Raw genomic sequence first — 21,009 nt, 5'->3', positions numbered from 1 at the left:
AGAATAGTCCCTATTCAATACTGTATGTTTGAAACTGTAATCAGATCATCTCCCTGGAGAGGTGAATTAATCAAGAGTGGTTGTTAAGCTGGATTAAGTGACGACATGTCTCCACCCATTTGAGTGGGTCTTGATAGGTTTCTGGAGTCCTATAAAAGAGGAAACATTTTGGAAAATGAAGGAGATTCAGAGAGAGCAGAGCAGAACAACATAGCCATGAGAAGCAGAGTCCACCAGCCAGTGACCTTTGGAGATGAAGAAGGAAAATGCCTCCAGGGTTGCTTCATGAAACCAGAAGCCAGGAGAGAAAGCTAACTGATGACACTGTGTTTGCCATGTGCCCTACCAGATGAGAGAGGGATCCTGACTGTGCTCACCATGTGCCTTCTCACTTGAGAGAGAAACCCTGGACTTTATCGGCCTTCTTGAACAAGGTATCTTTCCCTGGATGCCTTAGATTAGACATTTCTATGGACTTGTTTTAATTGGGACATTTTCTTGGCCTTAGAACTGTAAACTAGAAACTTATTAAATTCCACTTTTTAAAAGCCATTCTGTTTCTGATACATTGCATTCCAGCAGCTAGCAAATTAGAACAGGTAGTAAAAAGTTTCAGAGGAGAATTCGAAGAAAAGATGGGAAAAAGGCAGACCCCCAAATCATATTTAGGGAATATCAAGAGGTTCTATCTGGCTGTGGTGCAGGCATCTCAAAGGTCTTTGCAGCAATAGCAAATTTCTCTTCATATATTTCTCCCAAAACTCCTTGCAAATATTGTCTTCCTAATGGTTCTGGGCATGGTGTGGTTTCCAAAGATATGCAAAGTGACCTGGATAAAAGCTTAAGGGCCAATTGTATATATATGTATGGTTAATATGATTTAACACTACAAGTCATATGTGCTTTCTGTGTGTGTTGGTGATGACTTCAGTGGTCTCCTGAGCACTGTTTTGACTCCACATTATTAGCCAGTCAATCTGCTATTACTTATGCAGAGGTAAGAGAAGAATCCCTTGTAAGAATTATCAAGAAATGAAGAACAATCTTATATCCAAAGCTAACATGGAGTAGCACTTGTTGAAATGGGGCTACACTGGATTAAGAATAAAATGCCTGGAAAGTGCTGAGATTTGAGCTAGAAATAAACAAGTCCTTTATTTTTTCTCAGTGGCCCAAACAGTGTAGTTTCACAGTCAAAAACAAGGAAAGGGGCCCTGAGTGGGGCATTTTTCCTATCAGAGGAAATTCCAGATACAAATTCCTTAGAGAAAGGAACCTATGAGGAGGACCCTGAATAAAATCATTGGATTCACATGGGAAAATTTTCATTAGTCTATATGGCCATGCTTTTCTTGACCTAACAAAGAAAAAATTAGCTTCTAAAGGTTTTCCTGTTGGTGGTTTCGAGTTTGCGAAGCAGCACTGTCTTCAGGTAAGAGATGCTTTTACATCAGCTGTAGTCCAGGTCACCTGTGGAATTTAGCAGCTGTGTGTCTTTGAACAATTTTCTTAACTTGAGTATTAAGTTTAGTTATCTATAAAATGGAGAACTAAACCTCATGGGAAGTTGTAAGATATAAATTAAAAAATTAAGTAAAACTGTTTAGTGAATAATCTAAGTAAGACAGGTACTATAGAAATTTTCATTCCCTTTTGTTTTGATGATAAACATGGTAAAATCTTGTTGAACTCGAATCTAACTTCCAGAGATCTCAATTATCCACATTCTTGCCTCTATATTTCACAGAGAAAAGTTGGTGTATAATATGAATATTAGTTGATAAACTTCAGGTCCAATTTTCTACACTTTAAATTGTATTATCAAAATATGAAATAATTTATGTTTACCCCTGTCCCTCTTGGTACTTAGAACCATCTAACACATACTAGGTGCTCAATAAATAGTTTTTGAATAAATGAGGACCCAGGAGTCCTCAAAGGATGTTATTTGTTAGAAGTCTAATGCTGTTGCATGTCAGCAAAGCAAATAAACTCATTTACAGATATTTTCATTGAAAAGCGTTTCAAGTAAAACACTTATTTGTAATTTCTCTGAATTTTTTAATTCATTTCTACAACTTATTGGTTGTTGAATTTATTAGTATTGTTTACTCAACTACTAAGGGCAAAACGGAGCAAGAGATCGTCCTTTCTCTCGAAGAAACTAGCGAGTAACAGGTGAGACAACTTGGGACAAATAACTGAAATGTAAAATATAATAAATTAAGAGAAGGAACATGAAAGAATAAAGGAGGTGTGATCCAAAAATGCTAGTGTTATGCCATAAAGGAAGAAATTAATTCTCAATGAGAGGATCAGGGAGTACTTCCAAGGTGAGATTTTATCGTACTTGGGTTGAACCCTCAAGCAGGAGTTAAATTTGACAGGTGGAAATGGTTAAGAAGATGAAGGAGTGGGTGGGGGAGGTGGAAGGAGAGGAGAAATTACAGGCAGAAGAAATGACATGGTTGGTAGAAAACAGAGAACACATTTCCTGAAGAGTTAGGCTCCAGAGGATATGTGATGTGTGAAAAAAGTGGATAAAGAGGATTTTACTAAGATTATTGTGGACTATACATTTGAATTCCCTTCAAAGGCATTTGAGAAATGTAAGTAAATTCCTCATAAATTGTTTCTTGAACATGACACTGCTTTGAGAGTGAACTGAGAAGGGGATAGGCTTTATCTGAGCAAAAGACGTAGTGAGTATTAAAAATGGTTCTTATCTGGGAACTGTGTCCCCACATTTGTGGCAGAAACCAAAGGTTATGGTAGAACAACTTCTGGCCATATAGGAGATGATGGCCAACTACTTCTATAGAATATTCTCCATGGTTTTGGAGAATATTCTATAGGACCAAAGCCAGTCCTCAAGACAAGCTATTTAGCTGCACAGAAAACGTCCATACTCATTATTTTGGATGTTAATCTTTCTAAATTAGATTATGTATTTCCTTATTTTATTGAACATAGGATTGAAGGAATAATTTGTTCTTTCTTAATGACCCAGTGTGATCATTATGGCTATGAATTATTATGCCATCTAGGGTGAAGCCATTAGAGCTTAAAGTGTGCTGGACTTTTTGGTCCTTACTAACTGGCCTTAACCAATTTTAAAGACATTTTTTGTTATTAGTTCTTCTTTGGACTCCTCTCTGCTACTAACTTTTGATATGAAGCAGTTGGTAGGCTCATTACTAATCTCCCAATTGTCAGAGTCAGAGCTTAATAATTAATTAATTAATAATTATTAATTATTAATAATTCTTAATTATTAATAATTCCTTGAGGTAAGTCTTGTGAGTCTTTGGGATTAGTTTGTGTTTTAGAGGCTTTTCCTGGAGGTAAAGGATATTCCTACTGTGGACTGGAACTCTGAATCAACTGATAGATCTTCTGCAAGCTGTGGTGTTTTGCTTTATTTTTGCTTTCTGTCATATCTTTACCTTCTTCAGACTAATTTCCACATTAATAAAATGAGAAGCTTGGCACCATGATCTCTGAAATCCCAACATGGTGGAGTAAAGCTTGGAATCAGGGATCAGGCTGTATTTGAAATGCCGTAACTATAAGCTTGGAATTTAGTTGGGCAAGTTAGTCAACCTCTAAGCCTCTTTCTTTTCACTGATCTGCTTTGGTGGAAAATAATATTGGTCTTGTAGATTTACTGTGGTGTGTGGGTGGAATAAATGGGAAAGCATATTTAAGCTCCTTTCACGGTGCCTGCACATCAGTGGAAAATAATAGTTCCGGTTCCCTTTCTTCATTTGAAATCTTTTCAGAAAGATTAAAGTGCCAAAGAGAACAGAATTCCCCAGGTTATTTGAAAGTCTCTAAGTGTCATTAGCCAAGTAGACCACTGGATGTCACACTTGACCTAAGCTAACACACACACACTGTCCAGTGCACTTTGGCTTGGATAGCCTTAGGCGTTTAGAGCTGGAAGGGAATCTCCGAGGTCTTTAAGGCCAGAGTTTGCAAACTGTAGGGTGTAAGAAAGTTTTATTTTGCACCCCCCCCACCCCAGCCACAGTTTTAATTGAACTTGATTGCATTTAGTCAGAGGGTGCACTCTACCGTTTGACCATAATGGTGAGGACTCCCAAGTATCCTACATGGAGCTCTTCACTCATTTGGGTTTTATTTACCCAACTGGTTCCTCAAGGCAACACATTGTGGGAGCTGCTGATCTAGGTCTCTCTTTTCAGTTTACAAGGAGGGGACTGACCACCCACACATCTTACATGATTTTACCAAGGACACAGGTTTAGTTGGCAATGTGAGATTACAATCAGAGTCACATAGCTGCCAGGTTGGTCTGTGGCATTTAGTCAGGTCCTAAAGGCTGTGCATGTTCAGGTAATTTCTATTGTGTAGAAGAAGATGAGAAGGAATCATTGTCTGGCTCTGGCTGTCTCCTTCACGCTTTCCAGTCCAAGTCTTAGAATATTTTGACTTCATGTCAGCACTAGATTGGGTGTTTCATCTCATAATCATTTGGTTGGGGGGATGGGACAGTGACTGGGCATTGGAATATAAGTCTCTAGGATTTAGCAGAGGCACATTAGACTACCAATAAAATTCATAACCTCTAACAGGAAACCACTGAAACAATTCAAAGGTTATGATTTATCCCAGCTCCTATCAGAGAAAGCAAGTCGAGAGAGCTTGTTCTGAATGCTAGTAAGTCTTAAAGGAGCCATACATACAAACGTATAAGTTTAAATTTTCATAACTGCCAGATGAAAGATATAGGCTAAAATTGCTCACAATCTACCTATTCTCATTGAGAAGAACACGTAGGAGAGGGTAATTATCTCTGGAATGTAGGTTTACCAGGTTGTGTTCTCATTAGAATGAGAGAAAGCTATTTCTAGGACTATGTTAACAAAACTGCAAGGCTTTTGGAGATATCATAACAGTAAATTGAGTTTCATTTTAAAACATTTCATTGCCTAAGGACATTTATTCTTATATCCTGCATAGCTTGAGGAGGATATGGTCATTTTCTTAGGGATTTGGAAACGTGGAGGGTGAGCTATGTCTGTTTATCTTTTAGGTGATATGAATTTTGAAGGTTCCTAAGGAAGTTCACTGGCAGTCTCTTTAAAATCTGTTTTGAAGACTCTGATGTCAATGATTAAAAATAGTAAGATAGAAGGTGCATGGGTGGTTCAGTGAAAGAAGGCTAGCATTTCATGTGGGAACTGGGGTTCGTTTCCCAGACCATGTGCTGCAACCCCCCCCCCCCCCAAATAGTAGATGGCCTATTAGAAGTGGGGGAAATATTGAAAACCTTGAATCCAACCACTTCACATCACAGAACCAGAAAGAGTGACTGAAGGTGACAGAGGATTTGCTGGTGGTTCCACAGCAACTTAGCTGAACCAATACTTTCTTGTATTTCTGAATCCTCATTCAGAAATCAAGAAATCCTTGGTTTCTCTACTTATCCTGCTGCTTTTACTATTCCATACACATTTTTATTGCGGTATAATTGATCTACATTAAACAGCACAATAAAATTGTGCAATTTGATGTTTTTGACGTTTGCATATACTCGCCAAACAATTGATCACAGTCAAGATGATGACCATATCAATCACCTCCAAAAGTTTCCTACCACCCTTTTGTAATCCGTCCCTCCTGCCTCTTTACCCTGACAACTGCTAATATGCTTCCTCCCTCCAGACACTCCCTGATCTGCTTTCTCTCAGTATAAATGAGTTTTGATATTCTAGAATTTTATTTAAATGGAATTATGTCTGGTCTCTCTTACTCAGCCTAATTATTTTGTAATCCATTCATGTTGTGGCATGTATCAATAGTTCATTCTTTTTATTGCTGTATAACTGTATCATAATTTGCTTATTCATACATTCATATGTTAAGGGACATTTTTTCCCCGATTATTAGATATTACAAATAAGGCTGCTCTGAACATTTACATACTGGTGTTTGTATGGAAATATGCTCTCATTTATCTTGGGTCAATATCTAGGAATGGAATGGCTAGATAATATGAGGGGTATATTTACTATTCTTTTTAAAAAATTAGTTTTATGGAGGTATAATTAACATATAATAAACTGTACATTTTAAAATTATACAATTTAACTAGTTTTTTTTTTTTATTGTGAAAATCTATATTTGTTTTAGATTTCATGTTTACAGAGAAGGAGCTTTCACCATAATGTTAGGATTTCCCACAACTGACCTCTGAGTTCTTTGAACAGTGAAGTAGGGAATCTGGCTCAGGTGATTCTCCTAGCTTCCCTTTGGCTCATATGAATGAGCTTGTAGTTCCTTGGAGTAAACTGAAAGAAGATATTCTTGGGAGACTTTGTTGTTGTTAATCCACCCCTGGACTTTATCTTGGGAACTAAAGAAAAACTAGAGAGATATATAAATCCTTAATAAAATATTTACATGAAAAGTGGCCAGTGTTTTTCCTTGGAGTAGCAATCTGTAAGTGCTGCCATTCCCAAAGTAGCATACCTCACACCAGTCTATTGGGGAGAACCTGGTGATGCTCACCAGATAATGGTGAAACATCACACAACAGGTACTAGAAGGAGCTGAGGTTAGATCTGCCTCTCAGGGCAAAATCAACTTTTTTTTTTTTTTGCCTCTTTCAAAGGAGTTTTGTACACTTGGCTTAAACTAACAGTTCTATTGTGGACTTTTAATGTACATGTAAATGTTCATGCATCAGAAGCCAGTTTTTTCTAATAGTACACTAAAAAGGTACATTTTTGGATGGTAATGGACACTTCAACTTAAGTAATGGTATTAAGGATCAAATTGCACTATTAATTTTTTTAATACCACACTGTAACACACACTGCATATATATGTGTTATCCTAAGATAAAACTCTTCTCAGAATTTCATTGCTTTTTATTATACACCAACTAGTTTATATTTTAGTTCTTTACAAAGAAAATGCTAAGAAAATTATAACCACATGTCATATGGTTTGAAAATCATAATTTCAAATTTCTTTACATATAAGATGGAATGGTCCAGCAGCTATGTCCACTGTCACAGACTTTAGTTCCGTTCAATGATATGGCACATTCTGCAAAATTAACTAGTCACACACAAAAAATTGTCTCAAATACAATAAAAATGTACACACAATAAAGGTAATTTACAGTGACAAATAAGGAATGTAATTTATCTTAGCTGTGCTTCAGAAATTTAGGGTCAGTAGCCTTTACTCAAGGCACAAAGCAGGAAGAGGTGAGCACAGCTAACTAGGAGTGGGCAAGGTATGTACAATCACTGATGAGGTATGCATGCACGGCAAAGGATTTAAAATTGTTTAGTCTTGCTATGAAAATTGAACCAATTTAAAAGGAAATGCTGTGGCTTCCTCCTACTGCCCACCTCTAGATCAAGTCCACAATCTTACTTCATTATATAGAAAGTAAAATTCGCAAGAATCTCCCAAAGTAAATCATTATTTGGGTAAATGAAACAAAATGCTTCACTGATCCCAATTCTTGTTATGCTTCCTGGACTAGAAGCATTTTGTAGACAAAGGAGTGTTTCACAAAATTGAAATGTCATTCAGGTGAGGGACAAGACATTTTCCACAGACACTTAAAATTTCAAACTTTCAAATAGCCCCGAGAGCTGAACCATTTTATGTTATAGTAGCAGCAAACGATGATTTAAAGGGCACAGGGTCTCTTCGGGTTGATTTGCTTGCTGGCCTGTTCTTCTTCTTGTAGAGCTGCACGAAAAGATTTCACTTTATCCCGCAGCTCAATGAAAATGTCTATTTTTTGTTCAAGAATAGCTTCAAGTTGTGTAGCATATGAATCTACATCATAGTCTACTTCTTCAGTCATCTCTAGGAGAGCCTTTTCATCTTCTAACCATCGAATAGATTCCTGGAACACTGCCCTGTGATCTTCTACAACCTGTTCTTCCATTTCTACCATTTGTGAGACAGCTTCATGGAAAGTAAACAATTGTGGAGAAACCTCTTCTTCATTCTGTTCACAAAGCAGTTTGAGATCATCCCTTTGAGGGGAACTTCCCACACCCCACTGTGTCTCTAAGTCATCAATCTGATTTGGTGGATGGTGCATTATTGGACGGACATCACCAGCAGCAGTCGGATCCACAGTCAGTTCTTTCACCCTATTGGCGTATCTTAATGTATTAAGAGTATTTTCACAGGATGCCATCCCTGGAGAGATTGTGGCAATCATGCAGGTACGTGAGTTTTCACCTATGAATGAATCTCTTAACACCTGAGTGAGTTTACTTGCTCGGAAAGGAGTATGAGGTTTATTACGACCTAAAGCTCTGATGCACTCCTTGAGTGCTAAAAGACTTTTATTAATTTCAGCACCTTCAAGCCTAGTTTGCCTGTCTGTACTTGAAGTATCAGCTCCTCTTTCATTTCCAGCCAAATCAATGAGAGAAAATTTGCCATGCAGTTTTCCTTTCCTTCTAAGAATAATCTGAAATACTGCATGGCTGCGAGATGAATGTGCATTTGCAGATGTTTGACCAGATGTTCTGCAACTGTTGCCTATGTCAATGAGTTTCAATACATCTTCAACACATTTGACCTCCCGTTCCTGTAATCCCACCACTTGAACCTGCTGTTTCCCATCTTCTAGTACTCTTAATTTTGTTTTCCTATTTAGCAAATCAAATACTTTTCCACTATAAATTTCAAAAAAGGTTGCATATACTTGAAGTTCTAACTTCTTATAGTTTGGCTTTTTTAGCATTAAAAAGACATCTCGAGCTGCTAATGCATAAATTCCTTTAGAACAGTCTTGGTTCTTTCCTGAAAAGTCACCACCCATTGTATGAGTTTTTCCACTTCCAGTCTGCCCGTAAGCAAAGCATGTAGCCATTCCCCTCTCAAATATAGTTTCCACTAGTGGTCTAGCTGTAAATCTGTAAACCATTTCATTAGGAGCTGAGTCATCAAAAGCATAATCAAAACGAAATGTTTGGTTTTCTAGGTACCTTGTTAAATCTACTTTTTGTTTTGGCTCATGTACCATCACAACATCTTTACTGGGGATTGTGATTACATCAAGATCTTTCATCTGAGTTTCTTTTTTATTGAGAGGCTGTTTCCTTACACAAACACATATCCTGTGCTCATCAATAGGATCTGCTGTTGTTAATGGTCTATAATCCAAACTTCCTCTAAAGTCTCGGATCATACACATAATTTCATAGTTTGGGTTTGTAGCATCAACATCCTGAGCTCTTTTTTTCTCTAAGTTCTTACTGTTGTAGTCTCCTTTTTTCTCATTTTTCTTGTAATTTTTCTACTTCTTTCACACAATTAGATTTTCTACGTGCATTCTGTTGTGCAGAAGAAGACTGTTCAGGAAGCTGACTAGGCCGCGCACGTGCAGAACCAAGCACTCTATTATCTCTTGGAGGAGGGTCATTCTTAATAGAAGTCACAGTCCGTCGATACTTTACAATTTTGTTTACTTTGGCTGAGGATGTTGGAGGTGGAGGTGTTTCTGGACTGGGTTCAATTTCTTCATCAGGTACAAGGTCGGGGTTAAGTGAAAAGATGCTCTCCAGGTCAATCTCTTTGCCTTTTGTATCTCCATTTTCTATCCATTCAACAGTTACACTTTCATTATCTTCATTTAAAGATGTTACCATTGCTTGATGTATTCGGCCATCGCTCCGCTTGATCTCCACGTAAATCCCGATCTGGATCTTGCCGAAGTTGGCCGTTGCCATCACCTCATCGGGAGCAGCGGCAGCCGGCCGAGGGAGGGGGACAGGAGGGCGGAAAAGGCGGGGAGGGGGCGGGGTAGGTGTGGGAGGGGGAGCGGTTACCAACGGCTGCGCCGGCCCGGGCGACAGCGTGAACGCGATCTGGGGCCGCGAGGAGCAGCGGCGGGGAAGCGGGCGGAGGTGCCCGGCCTGCAGGCCGGCGGGAAGACGCGCACGCCGGGGGCGTCGGGGTGAAGCGAGGGCCGGGGCCGGGCCGTGAGGCGGCGCGGGGAGAGTGGGAGGGCCCGCGCCGCCGGCCGGGGAGCAGACGCCGGGGGGAGGGGGGCGGCTTAACTAGTTTTGACATATTTATATGATCTGCTTTCTATCACTATGGTTTGCATTTTCTGGAACTTTATGAAATGGAACCATACAGTATGTATTGTTTTTTACCTGGCTTCTTCCACTTTGCATTATCATTTTGAAATCCATCCATGTTAAAATGTATCAAGGGTTCATTTCTTTTTCTTGGTGAGTGCTAGTTTCTGTTTGGATAGCTCTTTAATGATTGCATATAAAACTAATAGGAATAGCTGTTCACAAGTTTTTGCGTGGAAACATGCTTACATTTCTTTTGGATAATAATCTTTGGTCTGAAATCTACTTTGATATTAGTATAGTCAATCCAGCTTTCTTTTGATTAATCTTACTTGGTATGTCTTTTTCCCTCTTTTAAATTTAAATAAGTGCATTTCTTTTAGGCAGCATACAGTTGGCTCTTGCTTTTTAAATTTTCACCTCAACCATTGAATTGTTTTTTTGCACACCACATTATATTTTTTTAAATGGTCAATTATCTGTAATGACATTTAAATAATCAGTTTAATATACTATATATTGTTCTCTTTATTCCTTTTATTTGAATCATGTTATTAGTGCTTCATGCCTTTTATGGCTGAAAATATTCCATTTATGTATCTACAACATTGTGTTTATCCATCATCAGTTGATTGACATATGGGTTGCTTCTACCCTTTGGCTAATATGAATTATTAGCCATAATGTTCTGTGAACATTAGTATACAAGTTTTTGTTTGAGCATCTATTTTCAATCCTTTTGGCTCTATACCTAGGAATGGAATTTCTGGGTCATATGGTCACTCTGTTTAATTTTTTGAGGAACTGCCAAATTGTTTTCTATGGTAGCTGTACTCTCTTACATTTCTTATAGCAATGCATAAGGTTTCAATTTCTCCAGATCCTCATGCATACTTGTTTTCCAGTTTTTTAATTGAAGTGTTTACAAATAGTTTTGTTAATGATAATGTAAGTTCTCCAGATATGTAGTAATGAAGAACGGGCACATGTATAGAGGTGTCATTCATTACTGTGCTGATCAATTAGCAGCAACTATCTGAAGTCCCGTGTAGAAGAATTTTGAGGCCTTTGTTTAGATCAGGAGGATACCAATGAGTCACTTATAATGTCTGCCAAGGGTCTGGGAGGGGAAAAATGCTACCCATATCAGGTATTTTCTTTCCCTCAGGTGTAGGGTTTATCAAATTGATTCTTGTTAGGAAGAAAGAAAGTTGATAGGAGATTGGACAAGTGATAATGTAGGCATTGTGGTAGTGATATATGGAACTTATTCTAGGGAAAGAATATTGTCCTGCCAACCATTTTTAGCATTTGTATTGTTGTTCTCTATTTTGCAGTTTGAGTTGGGTGTTAATTACAGTTAACAAGTGGCAGACCTGGACTACTGACCTTTGGCTCAGAGTCCATTCCTTTTATTGAGACTGTCAGGTGTCTTTGTAAATTTTCAAACTTAGAGCAATTTCTCTTTCCTGAGTGAAAGTTTTTGGATTTGGAGTAGTTCATATCATGACATTGCTCATCGAAAGGAAATTTTATCCAGGACCATTAGAAATATGGGAGCAAAAGGTATTATCCACTTGCTGTTTCTTAATTCTGGTTCTCAGAAATCTAAATTCATTGTAGTAAACTCACCAGCCTTTCATTTCTTTCCCTTTTCATTTCTTTCCCTCTCTCTTTCCTTCTTCCCCTCTCTTTCACTCCTTCCCTCCCCACTTCATTTCTTCTTTCCACTCAACCAGCAATTTTATGCACCCATACTCTACTAAGTATATGCACATTCGTTAAGTTTTATCTTTCCTGGCATTGGACATACTGACAACGGCAACAATTATTCATACATTCGAGAAAGTGATTGGTTTCTCTGATTTTGCATAAAGACTTCAGTGACTCTCAGATGATAAAAGCATTTGTGTTCTCTGCAACTGTATAACTTTTTACTGTCATATCAGCTACCTATTTCTGTATAAAGGAACAAAACTGAGTGGCTAAAATAGCATTTGTTATCTTGCAGTTTCTGTGGGGCAGGAATCTGTACATAGCTTAGCTGGATTTTCTGCTTCAGAATCTCTCATAAGTTGGAATAAGGTGTTAGTTGGGACTATGGTCACCTCAAAGCTCAAATGGAGAGAGATCTGCTTCCAAGCTCACTCACGTGACAGAACTTAGCTCCTCACGAGCTTTTATCTGGAGGGTGCCCTCAGTTCCTTGCCATGTGACCTTTTTCATAGTACAACTCATAACATGGCAACTTGCTTCATCAGAATGAGCAAGCAAGAAGAGTCAGCAAGTTGCCAGTGAGACAGAAGCCATAGCCTTTGATAACACAATCTCAGAAGTGGCATCCTATCACTTTTGCCATTTCTAACTGTTAGAATCAAGTCACCAGGTCCAGCCTACACTCGAGGGGAGGAGATTATTATACAAATCTCACCAAGGAGGTGAGGGCCCTGGGAGTTCTTCCTATCATGCTGTACTTTCAATGGGTATCAATACTTTTAGATACTCTGAGGTATGTTGGCAATTTCCTTTTAGTTGGTGAGGGCATGAGAGGGACAGCTGAGATTTATAGGCATCTATCACATGCCAGCCCAGTGCTGAAAGGTCTCATGTGCCTTACTTCATTTAATTCTCACATCCTTCCTGTTATATAGGCAGGCTGTGTGAGTTTTCCTCAATAGTCATTCTTTCATAGTAAAATAATTTTTATGGTTGCCTAGAGTTCATCCTGCATTTCCCATCCTCTCCTGCAGCTACATATGGCCATATATCTAAATTCTATCCAATGGGACGTACTGTTCTGTGGCAGCTTCAGTGAACTCTCCTTAAGGGAAAGCTACACTTTTCCTCTTCTTTGACCTTCCTCCAACCTCCTGCTTCGAATGTAAATGCCATCATCCTAGACCATGAGGTTGAAATCGTGCAAGTAAAGCAACAAAAAGAAGGAGCCTATGTTCGTGACACTGTGAAATGCAACACCAGTATTGTACTGCTTTGGGGGCTTTTGAGCGAGAGGCAATAAATTGCTATTATCTTAAAATAGCTGTTACATTGAGTACTGTTGCTGGCAGCTAAATCTAATCCTGACTAATTCAAAATCTGGGCAACCTAGATATGGGGTGCTATGTGTAATAACGAAAGCCAAAATATGCGATACTGGCTTAGAAGAGACATTGGAAAACTTTTCCTGTAAAGGGCCAGATAGTAAATATTTTGTCTTTGCATGCCATATATGGTCTTGATCGCAAATTCTTCCTGCTTTCCTTTTCTTCTTCCTTTTAAACCTTTTAGAAAAGTAAAAACATTTAACTCAACCCTTTAAAAATAAAACAGCCATGCTTTGCTCCAAGGCCGACAGAAGACCTCCATGCTGGCTCCAGGTCATCCCGGATCAGCAGGGTCTCCAGGACAAATGCTGAACCCAAAGACCACTCCATCCTGGAGTCATGCTTTCTCATATACTTACTTTCTGAGTATCTATTTTGTTTTCCTGATTTATTGGAAAATAAAGCACCTAATTATTGAAAGTTACCTTTACTCTCAGAAGAAGCACCAAAGGGAACTTTTATATAAGATGTGAATATAGAAGCACGTTGCAATTTATGGGTCATTAAATCTCAGTTATTTACTCAAAAAGGATAAAACTTTAGTTTTCAGGAAAGAAAAAAAAAAGAAAAACAGAGACTCACATTGATACTTTAAAAACTTTATAATGGTACTTAGAATTCAATTAAAACCATTGCATCATCTTGAATTACACCAGTTATCACAACATTGCATCATTTCCATTTCATATGATTTATGATTCAAAAGTGCCAATTATGTTTATTTCTTCTAAACCAATGACTATTTTCCCAATAAATGAATGATGTAATTTTACTTAATATATGTTGATGGATCATAGAATTCTATAACACATTGTACTCAATATATAAAAATAAGTGCTTTATGCACACTTTTTAATACTGTTTTTATCTCCTTGTTTTGGTGTCTCAGCTAACTTACTTTGCATAAATAAAACCAATAATAATAAAAAGGAAAAGAAGTGAGAGATTAATATCTGGAAACTAGAAACACACTTTGTTGACAGCTTGCTTTTCATTAAGAGATAGGGGGTTATAATATCTGGCTATATTGTAGGGAGAAATGTAGGAAAAGAAAAAAAAAAGAACTATGAAGGAATAGGAATAAAACCACCTAACAATAACATGAAATATTTAAACCGGTGGTAATGATGGATTGATTTAAGTAGACTTATCTGCAATATGTGAACCCTAAAAGCCTTAGAAGTTATAGTAGAACAGGCCAAATTTCAAAATAAAATTTGTGTTTATAAAATAGTATGTATACTTCATTGCCAATGTACTTAAATAAGTGCAATTATGTTCAGTTTAAAAGATGCAAAATGGATCACTAGACTGTGTGCCCCAATGAAGACTGAGGTTTTAAAAAATGTTGTATTTGTATTCACAGTTTCTGGCATAAAAGTAGGTGCATAGGATATTTTACAAACAGACTAATCATACCCACTAAAATAACATTCTATGAAAAATAGGTTTGTGGGTTAATAACAATATACACTGTATAATTTTAGTTCTCAATAAAGAAAAAGGAGGAAGGATAAAAAAAGAAGGTCTATAACAGAGGAAAATACCTGTCAATACTAGTTTCCATTTAAAAATAAAACTGTCCTATAGGATTATGTGAGGACTTTTGGTGAAGAAAATTTCATGAGTAACTGTAAAGATGAGGCCATAATGCAAGGGAATTAGTGTTTGAGCAAATTTGTGACACACAGAAAAGCAGGGGAAAAAAGCAACATGATTTTTAAGGGTGAAAGCTTACATAGGAAATCCTTTATGGTTTAAGGTCTAAGTAGTTTGGCTCAAGGAAGAAAGAAACCAGCAAATGCTCTAAGATGCAACAAATGCCCCGTGGATTGCAGCAGGTCAAGCAAATGTCCCCAAGAGTTATCATTTATCCTGTTCCCTACCCAACCTGGGCCCTGGGTCATTGCTCTGCCACCTGAAGGCAGATCCCAGGACCCACTGCCCAGGGGTAGTAGAAGGGACACTAGGATCAGAAAGGGATTGAAGGTAAGAATGGAGAAGGTGGAACCACCCTCTTCAGTTACTATGCTTCTACCCTCTTCAGAAAGAAGTAGGTAGTCCCTTTAGTCGAAGCTGTTTCTGCCCTGGAGAGAAGAAGGGCAATGTTAAAAACAAACCAAAAAAGCCATGAAGACTGGGTCACCATATAATCTATTGTCTAAAGTAGGATACGTTTGAGAATGACCGGGGCTGTTGTTAATATTTATGGTAGATCAGTAGATGTAACCCAAGTCTGTACTGACAAACCAGGAAGTATTGACATTCCAGAAAGATATTGATAAACAGTGAGTGGAGCTGGTATTTCTAAAGTCTCCAAGGAGTTCCCACCGCTGGCAACTTCCTTACTTTAAAGTGCTGTTTCATTGCATCTTCCCCTCCATTTGTCAAAGTAACATCCGTAAATGAGTCTATGTGCTCAGAATATACACTGCTACTCATATTAACCTTAAGCATTCTAAGGTTAAGAAAAAGCTGGCTTTAGGGAAGTGGTGATGGTGGGGCAATGAAATTTTCTTCTGTATGCATTTGGCACTTAATCAAAACTTTTTGTTTTGGTTATTTTACCCCAGAATTAAGAGAGGCAGAGGCTGGGAGCCAGAGAGATCTCATTTTCCTAAAATTTCACTTGCCATGGCAGGACTTTGCTTTCTTCTACCTTTGGCAAGGCGAAGACAAACACGTATTTTGGAAGACACATTACATTTTCTGTGACTGTGTTCTACTAAAATTCAGAGTATTCTCAAGATAATACTGGAATAAAGTAAAATGTTAGCATCAAATTTGACAATCAATTCAACAGGGCCATGGAACCCAGCTCTATACTGCCTTCTCTGTTGACACTGTTGAATGTCAGATAGAAAGATCTGTTGCCTCGTTCCACTCTGTCTTCCAAAAAAGTGTATTCAAATTTTTGAGTGGTGCTATTGATATTTTCTTTCATAAGTATTTTATCATAAATTTCACTTATAGTGTTATATCTGAAACTGAGTTTTGTCTTTAACAAATGTATTTACAATATATAACAGTGTATTTACAAAATATAAAAAGTGCCAAGTCTCTAACTAGGTTAATTTTTAGGTAGTTTTCACTCTACTGGGACCTACTATATATGAATCCAAACAGAAGATAAATGATCAGGGACTTATGTTTCCCTTGCACATTTTAGTTGCAATTTAGTTTTATGAAATCTTGGAAAGGACTGGAGTTGCTGAATAATAATAATAATAATAAGCTTTAAAGCTTTGAATGTGAGAAAATTTACTCAAAATATGGACTTTTTTCATTGGCCTGATTCTACAAACTGAACCCTGGAGAATTGCCATGTCACTAGGAATTTCTAATCCTGGCTCACTTGTCCACGTCAGAAATATGAAATGGATTCATTTAAAATATAGTGAAATTGAACGTAAATTGAAAATGATATTGATGGAGTATTTCTGAAAAACTGATCTATATGACTAGAAGAATATGTGTTTTTTTAAATCTTTAAGTAAAAATATTTTACTTAATCTTAATAAAAATAAAATCTTTACATTTTTCCCATATCTCTATTATCAGTACAGAAGCTGTAATTTAATTATTTAATGTTCATCCCATGATGACTGTGGTTTGGAAATAGGTCCTCTTTTGTTTGAAGTCATTATTTTCTTAATATGAGGTAGCTTTCTAGCAGCATTTTGAGTGCTGTTATCTAAACACAATATGGGTTCACATGATAAGGGGTGGTGGCAAGTAATTATCTAGGAGAATTATATTTGGCTGCAATTGGAAGTGATCTATCAACTACTGATATCCCTGGGGTAGGGGCACAGCAATTCTGGAAGAGCCAGCATTTTTACAGGTAAGAAAACAGATATCTAATCTCACTGCTCTTCCATTTCCTCTTGCCTAAGTAATGTGGTGCTGATTTTAATTCTCAATAAGCTTTTAATTACTAAAATTTAGAAATGCAATTCTAATTTACTAGAAGTTTCTAAATTATTGGTTTGGGCATTTGATTATTATCATTTGTTTGGCTGACTAATTTTAAGTTTTTTTATGAGAATTAAGAAGTAATAAAGTAGGAAGTAACAGCAAAATGTATAGTGATGCACAAGGTATGATAGGAGTTAATATTAAATAGGAGCTAATTTTGTAAATCCCCTAAAAAAAAACTATGCAAGATAAACCATGGGTTCTATCCTTGATTTTTTAAAAACTCCATTTTCCTAATAACTTCAAAGTCATTAAATTACTCAACGTAAGGAAAGTAAATATAAACAAGTCAGGGATACATGTTGACCTCTTTTTATGATCGTTATTCTAATGTATTGTAAAGTATTCTCTAGATATTACTAGAATGAAATAAGATTTCAGTAAAAAGCAAATTCAGGTTTTCCCACTTGAATAAAATCAGTTCTTAGGGGGTAAAAGTCATGAATACTTGTATTTTTTCCTGACTGTGGCCTAACCAAGAATTACGATTTTTCACATAAGGTCATTCCTTAATTAACTAATTGTCTTTTCATTTTTATTAAATTTAAAACTCTTCTATATTAAACTTTTCATTTTGCATTGATTGCGTATGCAGGATGCTTCTTTTCTATTTATTTTCAAATATTTAAGGAATATTAAAATTTTGCTCATGGAAATTAGAATGTTCTTTTTGGACTGAGTAGGAATTTGTCTGTCCTAATGGACATTTACTATGGTGATGTGATTAGTCTCTTTGAGTATAAAAATAGATCTGTAGGTGAGTGTAAATTTAGACCTAAGAACTACTTAAGGGAAAATTTTCACTTTCACATTTTTAGTTAGTTTGGACCAAGAATCAGTTTGAAGCAATTATGAATTCTATTCAAATTCATACTTTGCATGAGATGAATTTATGTGAGAATGCAATTTGACTGTTTTTGCTTAAGACAATTTTTTCTTGCATTTTTTTCCTATTTAAAAAAGTGAAATAAAAAAGGAAACAAAATTAAGGGATATAGTGGAAATACAAAGAATAGATGCGTTCCCGAATTTAGTTGCACAATGGAATCACCTAGGGATCTTAAAAAATACTGATATCAGCCTCCCACCCCAAGATATTATGGTGTAATTAGTATGAAATGTAATCTTAGCATTTTTAAAAAGCTCCCCAGTTGTTTCTAACAGGCCCCCAAGTTTTGGAATTCCTGCCTTGAGGAATATGAGAAAACAGCAGGTAAAGCGGGAGGCACAGCGCCTTTCAGTTTTAGCTGTAGCCTGGAAGGCCTTTGATATCTGATTGGGGTTAACAGCACTGGAGGGCTACAGGGATCTTTAGCTGTGCTTGGAATTTACCCGATTTGATGGAATCTGGTCTGATTTAGGATCACAGTATTCCATTCAGCAGTTGACAACATTTTCTGTGCCTTTTGTATTTTGTTTTCTCTTCATTCCTGGAGAATTTTACAAGGGCAAGGGATTTTTTTTTTTAGTGGAAAGTCCAATACTGTATGTTTTAAACAACTAGTGAGAACTGAGTGGTAAGAATAGGTATTTGGTGTTTGGACTTAAATTGTTTCTTTTTTGAACCAAAGACAATCATTTACAAGTGTGTCAAGACAATAGTGCCTTCTACTCACTTCCTGCACAAGATTACCGTCCCTTCCCCATCAGATGTTCCTGGAGAAGAGGCCCAAAAGTTTTGGTAAATAACACCCTTCCTGAGTGTTTGAAGAAATAGCTTTTAATCAGCAGTGATGACTATAAGGTTTTCCTGGAACAACTTCAAAACAAAAGGACTCAGATAAGGTAAAGCTGTCTAATACATACGGAAAGTAAAAGGAAGGGGAGGCGGAGAGAAATGAGTTAGATAGTCCAAGGCTAAACCCAAATTAATATAACTGTCTCTCAATGCTGGATTGCAGCCTGGGTTCTGCAAAAAAGAGCAAAGAAACAAGAGTAAATAGTCTTTGATTTCTGAAAGTTGACTTTTTTTTTTTGAAAGTTGACTTTTGATGACTTTTCAGCCAGTTTGCCAAATAGGAAAAAGTAGTATATGAGATATTCTACAGATTTGTTTTTACTTTATCCCTATTTTATGATAATGGAGCTGAGCAGAAAAGAGACTGGGATGAAATGAAATCAATGTGGACAAGTAAACACTGTAAAAAAGAGAAAAAAATCATTTCAAGTTGGAATGATTATTGTGTTGTGGGAATCCTTGGGAAAAGTAGGACTTCTAGAGAAAAATATATGTGGCTAATGGGTTTCATAAACAATGGGCCTGGATTTGTCTACTCTGCCAGACATCACATCAATTTCCAGGGAAGGGGCTGTAGGGAACAGAAAGCTCTTGACCTACGACAAATTGCCTGGATGGAATGTTTAGACTGAAGTGATGCTGAAGCCACAAAATCTCAGTCTTTCATGAGCTCAGGTCAGCCTTCATGCCTCACCCAGTGGGTAGCAGTGAACAGTTTTGAAAAGCATCCACACTATGTTCCCTTTGTCTCTTTGTGACTTTGTGTATCACCAAAGCAGCTATGAGACAGAGGTTAAGACATTGGCGTTGATTTGGCTACTATTTGTTGCGCCTGATTTCCCAAGGCTGCTTAGCCCCTGAACTCTTGCTGGCTAAAAGTTCTCTCTCTACTTTTTAAAGTTTGGTTAATATACTTCTTAGACACCCAAGAATCTTGGAGGACCAACTTATAGGGGCAATGGTTCTTTAGTTTTCTGCATTAGAGAAAAGCCTCCTTAACCATTTGATTTGATTTAGGAATAAGATTCTCACATCAAAATTTTCAATCAATATAAACAATACAGTCTCAGGAAAGGCATTACTTTAGGGCAGGCATTACTTATGATCACTATGGGACTGAGTTAGAAGTATAGTTCTTCTATATAGGGTTTTATGTGTCTTATTCTTAATTTAAAAGAAAAATATCTTCAAAAGGCTCCATATCCATCTCCTCGGGCCGTCACTGCAAAAGCAGGGTAGACCTCATAGGTTGTATATGCTGCTAAGTCTTGTCCAAGTGTCACTGCTTGCTTGAGCTGGGCTGCAGACATGGGTGCAGTTGTGTTAGGGACAGCATATCCTGGAGGAGGAGACAGAAATTTCATGAAAGGGACTCAGGTTTGTTCACTTTGGGCTTATTATCTTCTTTTAGGAATATGAAAATTCAATATTGTCTAAAGCTAAAATTTAACATATATGCTTTAAAAGGTGGTTCTCAGGGGACATAATATCTGGACATAGGATTTTTTAACTGATCTCTAAAAATCCTAGGACCATGTTCCTCAAAGAGGGGTCACATCAATAGTGTTAGAATCACCTCACACTTAAAGAGTTAGAAACGTTGGAGATGAGGTCCAAGAAACAGAAATAGATCCTCAGTTGATTAAAGTTTGAGATTTAATATTTTTCAGAGGGTTTCAGAGTTTATAAATGAGAGGAGAAGATTGCAGAGTTGGCAAAGTGGAGCCAAATATAGACCTGGTTTCTCAGCCCTGCCAAAAGGAAACTTTAAAGACCATTGCCTTAATACAAGAAAGGCAGAAGAGACTGGGTAGACCAGAAGGAAATTTTTATTTTAAAGTTTTTGATGAGTTTCTATATAACATCATAAAAACAAATAGCTATTCTGTCCATATTGACCTAGCAGTGAATGGCAAATGAATATTCTTTCTTCTCAGAGACAAAGGGTTTTGAGTGGTAAAGAAATCATATGTGAGCTTTAACTTTAAAACTATGTCTATTTGAGTAGAGATATGGACAAAGCTGAGGTATATCAGAATACAGGGTAAAGGATGATATCATCCATATTTTAAAACTTCAACTTCTGTGTGAG

The 21,009-nt window shown here is 37.1% G+C and overlaps 1 protein-coding gene and 1 pseudogene across 4 annotated transcripts in view; both read right to left on the bottom strand.

The window, feature by feature from the left end:
• Positions 1 to 6,604: 6,604 nt before the first annotated feature.
• On the bottom strand, positions 6,605 to 9,819 carry LOC143653921 (kinesin-like protein KIF2A pseudogene; annotated as a pseudogene).
• A 3,965-nt stretch (positions 9,820 to 13,784) lies between these two features.
• The window catches only part of A1CF (APOBEC1 complementation factor), a 76,502-nt gene continuing 69,277 nt past the window's right edge, over positions 13,785 to 21,009 (bottom strand). For all 4 annotated transcript variants that reach the window (XM_077125299.1, XM_077125300.1, XM_077125301.1 and 1 more), the window contains one exon: positions 13,785 to 20,256. In XM_077125299.1, the coding sequence (XP_076981414.1) occupies positions 20,105 to 20,256 (152 nt within the window). In that variant the 3' untranslated portion in view covers positions 13,785 to 20,104. The remainder of the gene's footprint in view (positions 20,257 to 21,009) is intronic.

Source organism: Tamandua tetradactyla, chromosome 13 (assembly GCF_023851605.1).
Source record: "Tamandua tetradactyla isolate mTamTet1 chromosome 13, mTamTet1.pri, whole genome shotgun sequence".
Taxonomy (NCBI): domain Eukaryota; kingdom Metazoa; phylum Chordata; class Mammalia; order Pilosa; family Myrmecophagidae; genus Tamandua; species Tamandua tetradactyla.
This window is presented reverse-complemented; position numbering and strand designations above follow the sequence as displayed.